Source organism: Leptosomus discolor, chromosome Z (genome assembly GCF_034619465.1).
Source record: "Leptosomus discolor isolate bLepDis1 chromosome Z, bLepDis1.hap2, whole genome shotgun sequence".
Lineage (NCBI taxonomy): Eukaryota > Metazoa > Chordata > Aves > Leptosomiformes > Leptosomidae > Leptosomus > Leptosomus discolor.
This window is the reverse complement of record NC_141419.1, coordinates 4,969,956-4,987,192: the sequence shown is the minus strand read 5'-3', so window position 1 is coordinate 4,987,192 and position 17,237 is coordinate 4,969,956. Positions and strand designations below refer to the sequence as shown.

General features: G+C 54.5%; 3 protein-coding genes across 3 annotated transcripts; 2 read left to right on the top strand and 1 right to left on the bottom strand.

Annotated features, from left to right (window-relative positions):
- Nucleotides 1-5: 5 nt before the first annotated feature.
- LOC104345634 (sodium-dependent phosphate transport protein 3) lies at nucleotides 6-4,258 on the top strand. The gene is made up of 11 exons (XM_086480006.1): nucleotides 6-102; nucleotides 433-605; nucleotides 830-1,063; nucleotides 1,168-1,255; nucleotides 1,648-1,734; nucleotides 2,117-2,235; nucleotides 2,435-2,596; nucleotides 2,785-2,917; nucleotides 3,003-3,150; nucleotides 3,465-3,555; nucleotides 4,091-4,258. Exons 1-11 carry the CDS (start codon nucleotides 6-8, stop codon nucleotides 4,220-4,222), a joined length of 1,464 nt encoding a protein of 487 aa, XP_086336132.1. The 3' UTR covers nucleotides 4,223-4,258.
- A 1,444-nt stretch (nucleotides 4,259-5,702) lies between these two features.
- RPL11 (ribosomal protein L11) lies at nucleotides 5,703-9,304 on the top strand. Its single transcript, XM_086479089.1, has 6 exons — nucleotides 5,703-5,752; nucleotides 6,145-6,295; nucleotides 6,722-6,828; nucleotides 7,226-7,357; nucleotides 8,151-8,261; nucleotides 9,228-9,304. The coding sequence occupies exons 1-6, from the start codon at nucleotides 5,747-5,749 to the stop codon at nucleotides 9,255-9,257; spliced, it is 537 nt and encodes a 178-aa protein (XP_086335215.1). The 5' UTR covers nucleotides 5,703-5,746; the 3' UTR covers nucleotides 9,258-9,304.
- A 1,811-nt stretch (nucleotides 9,305-11,115) lies between these two features.
- On the bottom strand, nucleotides 11,116-14,472 carry LOC104351684 (kelch-like protein 31). Its single transcript, XM_009957838.2, has 2 exons — nucleotides 13,283-14,472; nucleotides 11,116-11,848 (listed from the first exon to the last, which is right to left on the bottom strand). Exons 1-2 carry the CDS (start codon nucleotides 14,470-14,472, stop codon nucleotides 11,116-11,118), a joined length of 1,923 nt encoding a protein of 640 aa, XP_009956140.2.
- Nucleotides 14,473-17,237: the final 2,765 nt, after the last annotated feature.

The window sequence follows — 17,237 nt, the reverse complement described above, 5'->3', positions numbered from 1 at the left end:
AGAGGATGCAGTGCCACGCGGACGACACGCAGGCAGGGGACGGGCCGGAGGCAGAGCAGGACGAAGCCCCTCTGCTTGCTCAGCAGCCCTCCTGCCACACAGGTAAATCCGCTCCTTGGGGAGCAGCAGGCTGATGCGCTGCCTCAGCAGGGCCTGAGAGCCAGCGATCTCAGGCTTCGATGTGTCCCCTCCATCCTTGGGCAAGTCTCCTTGCCTTCCTGCCCCTCCGCTCTCCTTCTGAAGACGCAAACTGCCACCCCTGCAAAGGAGGAGGGCAGGAGCTCGGTGGTAGATGTATGGAGGGTACCTGGAAAGAGCCATTTGTTGCTGCAGTAAGGTGACTGCCTGACAACACGGATCTGTAGGAGGGGGTGGGAGTTAACCCGTGGCCTCTCTGACCAGCCCCGGTTTGTGGGCGCTCTCTCTCCACAGGGCCCTGCTCCGCTCGCTGTGGCCTGGCCCTGGTCCTGCACGTCTCTCTCTTCGTGGCGTACGTGCTCCGGGTCAGCCTCAGCATTGCCATCGTCGCCATGACTAACAGCAGCCATCCCCACGGCTGGTCTGGCAGCGCTCCCCGCGGCTCCTACCCAGGATTTGCTCAGGCTGTAAGTGGAAAGCAGATGCAGATAACTGAAAGACACTTCCCGGGCTGAGTCCACTCTTGCTTTTGCATGAGGGTGGACTTGGAAGCAGCAAAGAAAAGCCTTGAGGATAAGGGGGGTGAAGGAGCAGAGATTTTCTAGGGCTGCGTTTTCTGGTTGCTCCTCCCCTTCTGGAGGAGTCTGTGCCTGAAAAATGGTGATCTCTCTGATGGACATGTCTCCTCCAGGCCCCCGTGTACAACTGGAGCGCTGAGACTCAAGGGATCATCCTCAGCTCCTTCTTCTACGGCTACAGCCTCACGCAGGTGCTGGGCGGGTACTGCTCAGGGCTGTTTGGGGGGAAACCTGTCCTGGGCAGCGGGCTGCTGCTCTCCTCCCTGCTCACTCTCCTTGTGCCCCGAGCAGCAGAGCTCGGTGTGAGCTTCCTCATCGGGATGCAGGCACTGCTGGGCTTGGCTGAGGTCAGTCGTGGCTCCAGGAGCTGCCAGGCTATGGAACCTGCTCTGGTTAGCCCCGGCTGCGCTCCCCGTGTCCCTTCACTCCACGCTCCCTGTTATCTTTGCAGGGAGTGATATTTCCAGCTCAGTACACACTCTGGGCAAAATGGGCCCCTCCACTGGAACGCAGCAGGCTCATGAACATCGCTGATGCTGGTAAGAGACAAGGACCTTTCCCTACCGCTGATTCAGTAAGTGCAGGACCTTTCCTCTCCCCCTTTTTTCCAAGCCAGTCCTTGTAGCAGCCTCAAGTTCAAGGCTGTGGATCCTTGGGAAAGAAGTGTTAGCAGTGTTCAGTCTCTTCACGTCTCCTCCTCCCATCCCGTGTCTTCTCTGTCTCCTTGGCTCAGGTCAGCTTGAGGCAGGAGAGGGAACCTGGCCACTGAAGGGAGCAAACCTGGATACAAGGGGACTTGTTTGCACAGGCGTTTCATTTGTGACACCACATTTTCCCATCACAAATCAGGCTGGAGGCTGTGGATCTGTCCCACTCGCTGCTGGTCACACAAAATCCCATTAAAATGACTCTTCTGGTTTCTGAATCCTAGGATGCACTTTTGGGACTTTCTTTGCTCTCTTTGTGGCTGGGATCATCTGCCAGAGTCTGGGGTGGCCTTTTGTCTTCTACATCTTCGGTGAGTAATGGCTTATCATGCCCTTCTACTCCAACCCCACTGCAGACTGTTTGCTGGCAGAACTCCCAAAGGTTCCCATCAGAGCCTTGCGGAACCAGCTCTGCCCTTACTAGTCCCACACGGAGCTCTGGGCTCCCCTCTCACCCCCAGACCAGGATGAAGCCATTTTCCTGAGATACTATTAGGGAAGGTGCCTTTGCTGAACCTTTTGTGCCATCAACTTGGCCCTTTCCACTGTGAGCTGTGAGTTCAGGGAAGTTTATCCCTTTCCATCTCCCTGCACTCGCTGTTTCACTAGCACTAGCCTCCATCCCGCTGGCTCTCAGCTCTGCCACAGCTCATCGTTAAGAGGAGCTGGCACTGAGAGCCCTGCTTCTCGCAGGCAGCGTTGGCTGTGCCTGGTGCATCTGCTGGTTTCTCCTCGTCTACGAGGACCCTGCCCTTCACCCATGGATTAGTGACAGGGAGCAAGAGCACATCGTGTCATCGCTGTCTCACCAGGTAAACACAAACCTTTTAACCACGACCCCACTGCAAAGAGACCGCTCTGAGGCAGTTCAGCTGGGTTCCTTCAGCAGCAGCCAGGGCTAGTCCCAGTCTTCTCAGGAGCAGGTGGAGAATCCAAGGAAAGCCTGGACAGCCTGCCTAGGGGATGCGAGACAGGAAAGGAGGCACTTGGCTGATGTTTTATTCCTTCCAGGGCAGCTCTCATGGCCGCTCCCTCCCGCTTGTGGCCATGGCTAAATCACTGCCTCTTTGGGCGATCACCATTGCCTGCTTCTGCACAGACTGGCTGTTCTACATGCTGCTGACCTCCATGCCCACATTCATGAGCAACATCCTCCACTTTGACCTCAGAGAGGTGAGTGCTGCCCTGTGGCTGCAACAGCAACAGGACGTGGTCCTTCTGTAGGCTGGGAACATGGAGGTTCCTCAGGGACGTGACTTCCCAAGGACTGGTGGCTCTGGGACCAAGGGAGCTGCAGTCTCGGAGCCCTTGGCTACGTTGTTTCGTGCCATGGACATAATTCCTTGGTCTCTGCTCTGCAGAACGGGCTCCTCTCCTCGCTGCCATACATTGGGAATGGGCTGGGGCACATCCTGGCTGGGCTGCTGGCTGATTTCCTCCTGGCCAGGCGAGTGCTTGGCACAGCAGCCGTCAGGAAGCTCTTCTCAGCACTCGGTAAGGACAAGCTTTCAGCTGTTATCCAGCCTTTCCGGCACACTTGTGCGGCCTGTTATAAAACACATCCCCTTTTTCTCCCAAGGGATGCTGCTCCCAGCTGCCTTCCTGGTGGCTGTGCCTTACATTGGCTGCAGTTCCACAGTTGTTGTGGTCCTTCTGACACTGGCCTTGACAGTAATCAGCATGACAGGGTCAGGCGTCAATATTAACCACATCGATATAGCACCCAGGTAAGTGGGTCTGACCTCTGTGCCCTCCCTGGCTCTGCGTCCTTTCTGTCTCCAACACTCAAAGCTTCTGCAAGCTTCTGCAATTCCTACTCTGCCTTCCCTTATCTTCTGTAGCTGGTGGCATTGTAAGCTAAGGAGTAAAATAAAGGCTTTAAATCCCCCCCCTAGTCTTGCAGGGAAGATCCTAGCATTGCTCAGCACGACAGGCAGTATTCATGCAGATGAGGGAAGGGACTGGCCGCATCTACTGCTCCCCCTTCTTGTGACAGTTTCCTCTCTGCCTCACTCAGGAAATCTTTGCTTCCTCTCCCCAGATATGCAGGGTTCCTGCTGGGAGTCACAAATACCTTTGGCATAGTCGCAGGAATTATTGCTCCTACTGCAGTTGGACTTCTTGTCAGCCAGGTAATTTTGGGCCACAAACCACAAGCACATCCCCGGAAGAAAACACAGGTCTGCTGTCAGAAATGTATTCCTTTCTTTGCACTGAATCAAAAATCACTCCAAGCCCACCCCCCTCCCCACAAACACATGCCGTATAGCACCCGGCAAACCAGAGCTCTGGACCATTTTGAGGACATGGGGGTGACTCAGAAAGCAGGAAGAGCTCCACATGGGCCCCATCTGGATGTACTTAGAGATGGGGAAAAGGTCGAGGGAGCTGGGTGAGGGGGAAGCTCTGTGCCAGGCAAGAAAGCTTCCTGAATTCAGCACAGCCCACAATGTTTCCAAAAATGCAAAGGGAGGAAATGCAGCTCCAACAAGAGGGGGTCTGGCGTATGTCTTGAGTTGAGCAAAGCCCTTCTGTTGTTGGTACTAGTAGCAAGCAGAGGATGGAGACAAGTTTAATGCCAGTGAACTGGGCGGCAGTAGTTGGGTGATCACTACACGGAGATAAAGGGAAGGGTGATACCATCGTGATCTGTTCTTGGCCCCCCAGGATCTCCAGACTGGCTGGAGGAATGCCTTCTTCATATCTGCAGCCCTCAACCTGTTTGGCCTGATCTTCTACATAGCCTTTGGCAGCGGGACCATCCAAGACTGGGCTAGGGAGGACACTACTGCACAATGAGAGCCATGAGCATGGGAAAGTACACAAAGGAATGGACTGCAGGCGGGCACGGGTCGGGCAGGAGCCCCCTCTACTACCCTGCTCTCAGGCAGCAAAGCTCAGGTGCAAATCTCAGCGTGTGTTCCTGCCTGCTCCCGGGGCCCTTGTAGCATCCTCAGGCGATGGCATGAGCTACGCAGCCCTGCCTGCGCTCTTGAAGTGCCCAGCACCTTCAGCCAGCTCTGTCCACCTTCTGATCCCAATCTGCTCCCCTGGGGAGGCACCAGCCCTTCGACCCATGTTGCCTGCTGTGCCTTTGACCCTGCCCTCAGCCTTTGCCCAGGGGAAGGAACACTGCAGCGTGGACAGATCCTAAATGGGATCCATGGAGAGCTGGTAAAGCTGGCTGTCAGCCGAGCTCTGTGAGGAGCCTGCAGCTATTTCCAGCAAAGCTGTTCTTGGATGAAGTAAATCAGTAATGAAGCACTAGAGTAACGCTACTTTTTAACAAGCGGCTTCTCACGCCCTCTGCACAGAGACTCCTAACACTTTTTTTCTCTTCTTAATGAGCCAAGCTGATTATTCATTCATCCTTCATCCCCTTTTAGAAGCAAATAGGGCAAAAAATAAGTGAGGGCATTGTAGAGTTCAGCCTGGCAGCTCTGAGCATGGCCTCTGAGAGGCAGGGAAGGTGATATCGAGGGAAAGCCTTGAGCTGCTGTCTTCCTTACTGAGTGACAGCTTCATTGCAACCATTCAGCTCAAGACGTGGCCACTGAAAGAGATATTTGGACCCAAAAAGGTGTGTGAATTTGGCTTGTCCCTTTCCCAGAGAAGCTATGTTACGCTCTGCTCCCAGCTGACTGCAGCAATGGAGTGGGCTTCAACTCCTCCATTGCCCCAGACCAAGTCAATATGGTGCATAAAAAGAGGATCCAGATCCCAGGCAGAGTTCTGAAACCCACAAACGCTTCCCTGAAAGACTGAAGTGAAACCGAAACATGTTCCCAGGTCTGGTTCAAGTCACTCAGGGGTGTGGGGATGGGAAAAGCTCTGGCAGACAGACTTGGGTAAGCTACGCTTGATGCTGCTTGGGAGTGGGGAAACTCCAACACCTTCTGGTGTGGCGTTTCCCAGCAAAACCCCTGTGGCTCATCCCTCCCGGCCTCAGCAGCGGCCCAGGGCTCCTGGCAGGACCCCAGCCCCCTGCGCCACCATCTGCCTCAGCGTCACCCGGAGCGAGCCCCACGGGCAGAGGCAGCAGCTCACGGTGGCGCAGGCCGGGCCCGGACCCCAGCCTGGCTGCGGGGTGAGGGCGGGCAGGGCCGGCGGCCCCTCCGCACCCCCGTCCCCACGGGCCTGCGGGACAAAATGGCGGCGGGGGCTCCCCGGGGCACACGCCCGCCCGCGGTTGCCCCGGCAACTGGCCGTGGCGCAGTGCCGGCCTCCAGCCGCCAGGGGGCGCTGCCGCCCGCGCCGCGCCCCCCCGTGCCGTCCCATAAGACCCCGCGGCGCCGCCCGCTTGATCTCTTCCCCGCCCCCATCATGGCGGTGAGTGGAGGGGACGGCGGGCGGCGGACGGACTGTGTTGTCTGTATCCGCCGCCATCCGCCCTCGGCGGGGCCCGGCCGGGCCATGGCCCTTGCGGACGGGAGTGGGGGAGGCCGGGAGGGCGAGCTGCGGGGCCGGTATGGGTAGGGAGGAGCCGGTGAGCCGCCCTAGGGAAGCGGCTGCCATGACAGGCCGCGGCCTACCTGGTGGCTGGGCCGCCGCGGCGGTGCGTGAGAGGGGGGCCGCGGCGCTAGGGTTCGCCCCCGGGGTGGAGCAGGGCTCGGTGTCAGGCTGCCATAGCGGCCTGGCGAAACGCTGTCCGTCCGGCGGGGCGAGCGGTGGACTCTTTCCTGGTCGCCCCCCGCGTTAGCCCCGGTGTCGTTTCTCCGCAGCAAGACCAGGGTGAAAAGGAGAACCCCATGCGAGAGCTGCGCATCCGCAAGCTCTGCCTCAACATCTGCGTTGGGGAGAGCGGGGACAGGCTCACCCGAGCGGCCAAAGTGCTGGAGCAGCTGACGGGCCAGACCCCCGTCTTCTCCAAAGGTGAGGGGCGGGTTTTCCTGGCGGCGGCCAAGGAGGGCTGCCTGTGCTGGGGGCCGCAAAGGAGCGGGGTGTTTTCTGGCTTCAGCGGGGGTTGTTTTCCTTCCTCTGGTGAGCATGAAGAGGGTGAAGTGGCGGTGTGGCTCCCAGGGAAGAAGCTCTTTGGCAGAGCTAGCGTGGGGAGGTCTGCTCATGTTGTGAGAATTGCGGGGCGCCTGCAGTATTCAGGGGCGGGTGGTCGGTTCTGTCAGGTCAGTCCTGCTTCCAGAGTTGGGCTGCTGCTCTGCCCTCGTCCCCAAAGAGGGAACGTCTGGTTGCCTCGGTTCTTTTATCTTGCCTTTAATTTTTTTGGTTTTCTTAAGCAAGCTCTGAATCCCCTGGGTGGGAATCATTGGATTAGCCTCTGAGTGTCATTATTGCTGCCTACAGCACGATACACTGTAAGATCCTTTGGAATCAGGAGAAATGAGAAGATTGCTGTTCATTGCACGGTGCGCGGGGCCAAAGCAGAGGAGATTCTGGAGAAGGGGTTGAAGGTGAGAATTTGGCTGGTTTGGATCTTTGATTTGGAAAAGAACAAAACTTAATCTGTACCAGCTGAAAAGACACGTGCTTGGAAATGTTGCGCCTGATGTAGTTACAGGTTGGTCATGGATGTCAAGGGCAGGGGGAGCAGCTTTGACACACAGGCTGCTGCATTTGCACTGTTGCTCTGTCTGGTTGCTGCTTCATCCTTATTTAAGAGCTCGTGGGTGCAGTTGCTGCGTTCTGTTGAGGTTCTGTCTTTGTTGCTGACATTTATGAGCAGGCTGGGGAAGCCACCTCCTAGGGGTAAAGACTTCGTCTTGCATGTAAGGCAGTTGGGGGGCTGGTAGCCGGTGGAACATGTGGGACTTCTCACTCTGCGGTCAATAATGACGACAAATGTTTCAGGTGCGAGAATACGAGTTGAGAAAAAACAACTTCTCAGACACTGGGAACTTTGGCTTTGGAATCCAGGAGCACATCGATCTGGGGATTAAATATGATCCCAGTATTGGTATCTACGGCTTGGACTTTTACGTGGTGCGTATTCCCTGCTTCCTTGCAGCTGCTGGGCTTTTGTGAAAGATCGAGAAGGAACCTAAAACAGTAACGGGCTGACAGTAACTTGCTGCCCAGTTCTGGAAGATGGAAAAATGTCAACAAAATCCAAGTCTAAACTGAGGTTCCCAGGGCTGCTGTAAAATCCTTGATCTATGACATGTCTTACAAAGCCTCTTCAGAAACAAATACTGTGGCTTTTACTGGTACTCCTGGGATAACACTGAAATGGCGCTGCGAGGTTTGGGGAGGGAAGGAGCAGCAGTGGAAGGCGCAGCAGGGGCTTCAGGAGTGCAGACAGGAAGATGAGCTGCGTGTCCCTGCGTTCAGAGGGCCGAGGCGACAGCAGCGGTGGTGGCTGGTGTGTTCAAGTGGTTCCATTCCGCTGTACCTCATGCTAAATCTCTGAAATAGGGTCAGCTGTTCCATGTGTGCTAACAGTGCTGTTCAGTGTATCCTTTCTTGAGAGCTGAGGCCTCTGGGTATGGAATAATGTGTCTTGCACACTCATTTTGGTTTCTGTGAGTCAGTGGATGTCCTAAGTTGTCCCACCTAGGAGCTGTCCCTGTCATTTTCCTGGCTGCTCAGAAGTGAACTTAGTTTTCAGTTTACATCGAGGCTGTAGAAGATAATGCTCTCACTCTTGAACATAATTTCAGACACTGAGATGTTACTGATGTGGGAATTCTAGCCTTCCCTCCTAGAAAACTGTAAAGTTTAAGAAAACAAATAAATGTCAGAATGAAATAGTGCTGTGGGTCTCCTCTCCTGGCAGGTGCTGGGCAGGCCTGGCTTCAGCATTGCTGACAAGAAACGCAGGACTGGCAACATTGGGGCCAAGCACAGAATTGGAAAGGAAGAAGCCATGCGCTGGTTTCAGCAAAAGGTAAAGTCCCTCTTTATTTTTGTATCCCGAGAGTTTCCTGGCAAGTGTGGGGACGATGCTTCACTGTGGAAGGGCTGGGACAGGTCACTGTGTGGGAGGAGATCTTGATCACTGCTTAAATCATGGATTTTTACTGGGGCAGTAGTCACTGTGTTTGAGCGTGGGTGTTGTTTGTGCCCCTTTTTTTGTGCGCTAAACTGAAAGGGCAGCTCTGCAGGGTACCTGGAAGCATCAGCCATTGTGTGAATCGGTCTGCCGCAGTTTTTAGAGGCAGCATGTGTATGTGGATCCCAAGTAATGAGGCAGGGTTAGGTGTTGCTTATCTGACACAGCTCCTAGATCAGCTGCCAGACTTGGAGGATGAAGCGATCCAAATAAAACATGTTCTTCAGTTTCTGTCCGTAGCTCTGTGGCACAGACTGGATAATGGATGGGAGGTGCCAAGTGCTTGAGTGGAAATGCTCAGAGATGAGGACTGCTGATAACTTTTGTCAGAGATGGAAAGGGTGGGCAGTCTGTCAGGGGGCTCCTTACTGACTCCTCTCTCTAGATCTACACCAGTCATACCCTGCACAGAGTGGGCTCCAGCCTGCTCCTGCTGAATGGCTTTTTTTCCCCCTCCTGCCTGGTTGTACTTCCTGTGGCACAGAAGGCCCCCACCTTCTGGGGACAAATCCTCAGACTGGAAAAGGGACGAGTGTAGTTCTGGTCAGGTCAGCCTGTGAAGGGTGGGGCTGCTTGTTTCGCTGGGCTGATGAGCGGAGTTTAATGCTTGTCTGAAGAAAGCCCCCCTTGGAAGTGAACAGCACAGCAGCAAAGTAGAAAGGCAGTTGGCTGCAGGAGAACTGGTGTTTCATGTCAGTGTTGGCTGGCTGGCTTGGAATGAATGTGGTGACTTGATTTTCTGCATGGCAGTACTGCACCTTTACCTGATGGTTCTCTCTTTTTTTTTTTTTTTTCTCACAGTATGATGGCATCATCCTTCCTGGTAAATGAGCAGTTCCTGTTACCTAAAAAAGCAAATAAAATTTTCTAACCCCTAACTTCTGTTGTGATTTTTGTGGGGGCTCCTCAATGGGAAGCCAGGGGAAATGGTGCTCATAAAAAATAAAGCCAGAACGTGGCTGAGGGTTGTCTAATAAGCAAGTGTGATGGAACTGGGTGGAAAGGGCTGAGGGGATGGGCAAGGCCCACCACAGTGGTGGCAGTGCCCGGGGATTGATGAGGCTCCCGAGATTCAAACGTGGTGCCACAAGAGAGGGCTGAGATCAGCCAGCAGAAGCCCCCGATCCACGCTGCTTCTGTGGGCAGTGTGTGACCTCGAGTGCCTGTACCTGCAGCTGGTGGAGTTGTTCCTGCCCCACAGATCGTGGCCCTCTTGATGTGCTCTAGAAATCTTGGAGCAATTGTTGGATGTGCTTGAGTGGTAGAGAATAAATGTTGACTGGTTCATTAAACTGTTTCAGGAGTGTGAACTTAAGAGTGCTGTAATTACACAGCCAGACAGTCTTTCCCTGCAAAGAAATGGCCTTTATTGTTTAAAGAGAAAATTTCCTGCAGGACAATACAGCTCACACAAGTGGAGTTCAGCAACACCCTTACTTCTGCTTCTAGTGCTTAGTCCTCTTCTGCATCTTACAGTAAAAAATAATTTAAAAATGAAGGAACAAACTCACTTCCAGCAGTGATTGTGCAGCATTGTCTGAAAGACTAGACCATTCCTTTGTCAAGCCTGTTTTGGAGTTGTAAACCTCTTGCTTCCTGCTTGTCACAGGTTATCGCTGCTCTGGAGCTGTATCTTGGACCTGCTGGGGCAGGGTTTGGGGTGCGGTGGTGTGGTTTGTACTGATGGACTCAGCCCAAGAGCCTGAGCCCGTTCTGCAGCACTGTGAGGGGGTCTGCAGTCCCTGTGCCCTCTGAAAGGGCAGCTGGGGTTTTAATAAAGACTGGTAGTGGTCTCGCTCAGGTGCAGTGACAGGGAGGGACCCCAGGCACTGAGTAAGTGCTTGCCCCCTAGAAGCTCAAGTTTCCTGATCACTTCTCCTTTCACAGTGATGGGGAAGCACCAATTGCATTCAAAACCAAGCTGTGAGCTTGATGGAACAAGTAACAGGGCCTGGCTAGGAATATATCTGTGAGGGCTCCTGGTTTAGATGTGAAGGGATTCTGTTCCAGCAGATACTTATTTTCAGGTCACCATTTGTCTCTCAAATCTCCTGGAGTCTTACAGCATCCTTGGGCACTTCCCCGATTCCCTCTGCTTGAGCCAGAGCACAGCACTTGGAAGACCAAGAGATCTTGGTGAGTTGCTCCAATAGTTCTCTCCCTTGCTATCAGACTGGCTTTATTCCTGGCCTGAAGGTACCTAGCTTCAATGAGTAAATATTAAATGTCTTTCCCTTGAACAAATGCTACATGAGCAACAGCATCTGTTCCAGACCTGTCACTTTGTTGTACCCAATACCGAAACTACTGTTGTTTTGAAGGTGTCTCGTAATACTATTCCTACAGTAGAATTTCTCCTGCATTATTCTAGTTTGGTTTTCTTCTTTTTTTCCCCATTTCTTCCCAATCCACGCTGTGATACAGTGCTGCCAGCTGAGGAGAAAAGCTCTTCTGTCCTGCTTGCTTCTGTGTCTGCCCTGCTTGAGCAATCCCTGCTGCAGGATGAAGATGCAGGCAGCTCAGAAGACACTTTCCTAGAGCTCAAAACTTGCTGTGATGGAACAAGAGTGTCTGAGACTTTGCAGTGACTTCCAAAGATCACTGTGCCTCCCCAGCCAGCTACCCCACCCTCCTGAGCTCCATCTCCTTCCCTAGCTGCTGGCATAAGCCGTGTGGCACCCAAGGCTCTTTATGTGCTGGCTGCTACCGAGGCCACAGAGCTGGCCCGGGACCTGGAGCTCAGGGGGCGTGGGAGGGTGATGGTGCAGCACGAGACGCCCACGGTGGCCTCAGGGAGGTCCTCGTCCTCAGCCCACTCATTGAGGTCAGGGTTGTAGCACTGCACGCATTTCTGATACCTCTTCCCGCTCTCATTCCAGCCACCCACGAGGCACAAGCGCCCCTCGAGCAGAGCCACCCCGGCCGTGCTGACCCCCGTGGGCAGGGGCGCCACGTAACTCCACTGCCCCGTGAGTGGGCTGTAGCACTCCACAGGCATCACGTCCACCCGCTCGCCCTGGGGACCCAGCTGGCTGCCACCCAGCACGTACGCTCGGTTGGCCACGGTGGCCGCGCAGTGCCAGCCCCTGGGGGTGCTGAGCCTTGCCTGCTCCCTCCAGGCGTCGGTGCTGGGCTCGTAGCAGCGCACGGTGCGGGAATAGGCATGGCTGATGTAGCCACCGGTGACCAGGAGCTTGCCGTCAATGACGGCGGTGGCGTGGCAGCAGCGGGGCGTCTCCAGGCTTGCCTTGCTCTGCCAGCTGTTGGTAGCGGGGACGTAGCACTCGACGGACGCCAACGCGCCCTCGGCGTTGCGCCCTCCGACGGCGTAGAGGAGCCCGTTGCAGGCGCTCAGGCTGAAGTGTGTCCTCCGGTGCTGCATGCTGGCCAGGTGCAGCCAGGTGTTGAAGCGCGGGTCGTACCTGGGGGAGGAAGGGCAGAGCCGTCTGTCCAGGACTAGCGTTAGGGCTGCGGGGAGAAGAGGAGCCTGCCAGACATCTTCCTTCGGAGGAGACAAATTGGGAGGGCCTCTCTGCCTTCTCCAGCAGTACCAAAGCATCTGGACAGGCAGTGCAGATGGAGATGACGGCACTGCACAGGACTGGATCCTACCTGCAACTGCTGGGGTTGTTGCCACTCTAGCCCTTGGGATGGCCCAGCATCGCTCCTGCCACTGCAAGCTCCAGCCTGGCTTGGAAATAGCAATCTGAGGTGTCCCCAAGCACTGTCGGTGTCCCCTCTGTTGGGTCTTGGCAGGTAGAAGAGGACTTAGGGGCAGGTCTTCCCTACCCACCCTGCCAGGCCAAAGACAGGCACGTGGTAAGAAGTCAGCTCCTTGCGTGCCCACGAGATGGCAGAGGGAACTGGAACTGCTGTGTCCCCAGAGCAAGGCCACGAGGACTAAGGCCAGGCTGGGAAAAGTGGATAAGCTACTGGCCAGAAATAGAAGAGACCTGCCAGTGGGTCCCTGAAACCTCACTCGGTGAAGGGGAAGGAGCCCAATGATGGCTCTTAACCGAGGGGTGGTGATCAGAGGGCACAAAGGGCTGGCCTCGAGCAGTGCCGACAACAACTTGCGTGTGGCGCCTCAGGTGGCTGAGCCAAGCCGTGGGCAGAGCTACTGGGAAGTTCAGGTTTAGGTTGCAAACAAAATACTGCGTGTCAGGTTGCCATGGTTACTCCTCCTTTCTTTGAATAGTAATCCTTTGGCAATGCAGTGACAGGTTTATGGGTATTTAGGAAACAAACCTTGTCATTTAAATGATGAAGAGAGAAATGGAGGCGGAGAGAAGAAAGCCTGAGGGGCAACAGGAATCCTACAGACAGTAAATCTACCTTAAAGTGAACGCAGGCAAACCAGAGACTGGGTCGATGCTGGCACTGGCTGGAGGAACAGCCAGCGGGTGAAAAGGGGAGCTACCCCGGGTAACAAAATGAGTAACTGCTAAATAACGAGGGCTCCCATTTCTCCAGGAGCCTCGCAGCTTTGAAGAGGCCCTGCCTTGCCCTCATCCCGCACCAGTGCTGTGTGCTGCTGGAGGACGTGGGCAGCGCAGCCTGGACACCAACATCCCCAGGGAAAGCCCAGGCCGAGGTCACGCAGACCAAATCCCTGGAAGTGGTTTCCAGGTCTTGTGTCTCGCAGTCCAGCACCCTGCGCTGGGCCTCGCTGCGTTTGTCCCTCCCTGGAAGCGTTATCCCGCAGGCCAGACCTACCTCCTGGTTACTGATAGCAAAGGGGAACCTTTCTGACACGCTTGTCCCTCACCCCATGGTGGGTGCTGGGGCACAGGCTGACACAGCTCAGCTCTGACCCCCTCCCCAGGGTCAGGGTGGCCAGGTGGTGCCCGTCTTACCTGCTCAGGCTGCTGACGGCGTGCTTGGCCTGGTTCCTGGCATCGTTTTGGTCTTCACCACCCGCGATGTAGATGAATCCATCCATCACCACCACGCACTGGTTAAAACTTTTTGCTGGCATCTCCGTCAGCTTGTTCCAGTTTCCCTCTGCGTCCCTATAGCTGATCTCCCTGCTAAGGGCCTTCTCGGTCAAAGCGGGACGACCCCCAACTGTGACAAGCACCCTCTGGCCTCCCCGTATCCTGGTTCTCCGCGACTGAAGGCTGTTTTGCTGGTGGGGGAGCAGGTGGTAATTCATAGCATCCACAAGGAGCTTGTGGCACTGCGGATCCTGCATCATGCGTGGCACGGGTTGCACATGGTTGACCAAGTCTGGAGCTGAGATTGTGCCAAATCGAATGTTGCTCAGGAGGTCAGCAGCATACCGGACCCGTTTTGGGTCAAACTCCAGCCACTTGACAGCGATCTGGAAAGCTGCAACCTCACTGGGTATCTGCAGGCCATCATCCATCAACAGCTCGTTGATCTGATCGAAGGGGAGTTTCATGAACTGATCGGTCTTGGAGAACTCCAGGAAGTTTTCCCGGATGAATTTCCGAGTGGCCTCTTTCACCTGGTTGAGGCCGTAGGTGGCCGAGATGTTGGCGATGTACACGCAGTTCTCCACGGCCATCTCCCGAACGAGGAAGTCACTGCACATGTTCAGCAGCGCCGGCATCTGCAGCTGGGTGGCCGCAGCGACGGTGCTGCCGATGGTGTACAGCGAGAGGCTCAGCTTCCCCGTGTAGGCGTAGGTGATGATGGCGGTCAGGCCCAGTGGGGACACGTCGTGGAGCTCCACGCGGTGCAGCTGAGGGTCTCTCTGCAGCAGGCGGTGGAAGTACTCGCTGCAGGAAGCCAGGACAAGTTTATGCACCTCGAAGGACTTTGTTTTGGTGGCAATGGTGAGATCGCAGAGGAACCGCTTCTGGCGCATCTGGTTCATCCCCTCCAGAAGGCTGGCTCTGTGGTCTGGCGCTTCCACCTCCGTGGCTGTGCAGTGGAAGCCGTTGGAGGCGCTGTCGTACAAACCATTCAAGTGATTGAGGTGTTCAACATCTAGCAAAGCGTCTTCCACCATCACTGGGGTGATGGATGCATCCTCTTTATTCACCTTGGGCTTCTTGGGGGTTTTCTTTTTGGGTGCCATCTTGCCAGAATCGGAATGGCACCTGGGGAGAAAGGAGTGGTGAGGAGCCTCGTAGCAGGGGTACAGGTGACCTTCTGCTCTTTAAGACATTCAATTAAGCAAAGCAAAAACTCCCACTGACTCATAATCTCTTTGGTTCAGACCAAGGGAAGGATGGGAACTGCCCCCCGAGCCCTGTACCCCCCCGAGTGCTGTTAAAAGGCATCAGGTGCCATAACTGCGAGAGGGGATCCTCAGCCCTCAACCAATACCAGCACCTTTGCTGTGTTAAAAAAGGACTGAGCATTTTGGGTGGTCGCCTTGGGAAACTGGGAGCACCCACTGGTTCCTGAGGTATGGGGCCATGCTCGGCCCCGCTGGCAGCTCTGCTGGCTGGGGTGACACAGACTCCAGGCAGAGCAAGGTGGCGATCGCAGGGTGTATTTTGCCTGACTTGGGTGCACGTCAGACGGGGTGAATCAAGTCCCAGCAGCTCTGACAGAGGTTCCCACAAGCACCGAGGTGAGATGAACCTCAGTACTGCAGGACCGCATAGAAAAGGGTGTTCATTTCCCCCTCAGCCCCTTGGGCAAGGTGAGGCATTGCTGGGTAACCAGTGGGGCCAGCTGCCCTTTGGGGGGACCAGTTCAGAGTGCAAAAAAAAATCAACAACAACAACAAAAATCCAGCTTTTGAATGTTCCCAAATTCCAGCTTGAAACTCCAGCCTGAAACTCGGCAGTGACCTCAGCTCCTCTGAGGGAGCTCAGAGCAGCCAATGTGTGAGGGAACAAATCTGCTGGCCAGAAATAGCTGTTACTGTGCTGTCTCACATGTCTGGGTACTGTTTATTACGCTTGGCCATAAAGATCAGGTTTCTTGGAACTGAGTAATCAGTTCATATTTAGCACTGGGCAAAGAAGAAGGAGGGCATTATAAGACTTCAACAAAAATATAGAGAAGGGAAATATTTACTAAAAGTCCCTTCCAGGAAAGAGGATTCAGGAATGAGGAGGAAAGCAGCAGTGCCAGCCCGGCCAAGCTCAGCTGGCCAGGGTGAGCAGAGGGAGCAGGGATGGCACAGAAGCCAAGGGGATTCAGGAGCAAAGTCCCAGGCACTTGAGCCATCCCTGGTATTGCAGTGTTTCATGGGGATACCCCAATTTACACTGCTGAGAGCTCATCTGTCACAGTGTCACATCCTGGAGCAGTCCTGAAACTGGGCGCAAATGCCACTCTGTCTCTGTGTTTGAGTATGAAATGGTTTCTGACACCCAGCTCAGGCTTGGGAAAAGGAACCAGGATTTACCCTGTCAGAGCAACAACACTTGGATGTTTCCAAACACTCATTCTGTTCAGACTATCCATTCCCCAGGAAAATTTGCAGTTTCAGCTGGATTTGAAGTGAAAATACAGGTTAAATATTGGCATTTCCCAGGAAAATTAAATTCCAGGCCTTCTCTCCAGATCCCTCAGACCCACATCTCTCTGAGATACAGGACTGCAAGAACATCCTTGCTGCTGAACAAACCCGAAGAGAAGCAGGACTTGTCCTGGAGGGAGGTGGCTGTCCAGCTGCCCTCACCCTGAGACTGGTCCCAGCAGGACGGGAGCCAGGTCGTGGTCTGAAACCTGCCAGGGCAGGAGGGTTTGGCCTTGTGAAATAAGTGACCTGGGTGTCATCTCCCACTGGGCTGCGCTGAGGACCTGCCCGATCCCTTCTACTCCCCAGACTGCCTTGATTTTTGCCTTTATTTTTACAGAAACAAGCACAGTGTTTCTGTCCATAAAACTGCTCACCCCCTTTCAGGAGTTCCAGACCCCATTTTAGAGAGGTGACGCCAACGCTCAGCAGCTCCTGTGGGCCTGGTGTGGAGCCCAGCACCACAGTTGGGCGAGCTGATCTCCGAAAGCCGCCTTATCTCCTTCTGGAAGGCCCAGCAATGCAGCTGGTTTCTCCATCCCCTGTCCACCCCACTTAGGAATCAAGGCGGGAAGTTGTTCTGAGATAAAACAGAGGACTTCCAACTGCATTACACTTCACACAAGTACAATTGAGCCATGAGAAGTTTCGGGCTCATGTTGATGTCTGTGGGATCCTGCCTGTCCCCTTTGGGCACCTTTGACAGACTCTGATTTGAAGCACGTGTTCACGTTACTCCAGTGCCTGGCTGCAGGAGGGCAGAGCGACCTTTACTACCTGCAGTTAGTTTAAAATGGGACGTCATCGCTGCTTCTGATCGAAATACCACTGCAGTGACTTGAAAAGGATATTTTTCCTACAGATTAATCCTGTCTACTGGATTAATCTAGGGAGCTGGAATGGTTTGAAGAGATTTCAAAGGGCCCAGACAGAAAGGAGGGAAGACAAGGCTTTTTTTCTAGCTGTTTAAACTTCTCTTAAAAGACAGTAGTTGTCCTCACATCCTTTCAGTGCTGCTAATCTCAGCCCTGCGCCATATTACTGAGCTAACAGCAAAGCAGGACCTATGCTGGGTGAAACTGTGTCTTCAGAAAGTTATGGAAGGCTTATTTTCTTTAATATCCGACCAAAGTGAGTCCCTCTCCTTTACCTGCCGGTGCCCCCAACCCTGGGTTCAAGCAGGATCTGACTCACAGCAAACACCGCCCTGGCCTGGAAAACTACCTGGACACTGCTGCTCTGAGCACCATTTTGCTGCCAATAATTCCTCCAGCCCCATTTTAGAAAACAACAGTCTTTCCCTATGCCATAATTTCCATTATTCAGCACTTCCCAGGACCCGCACGAGGTGTCTGCAAATCCTG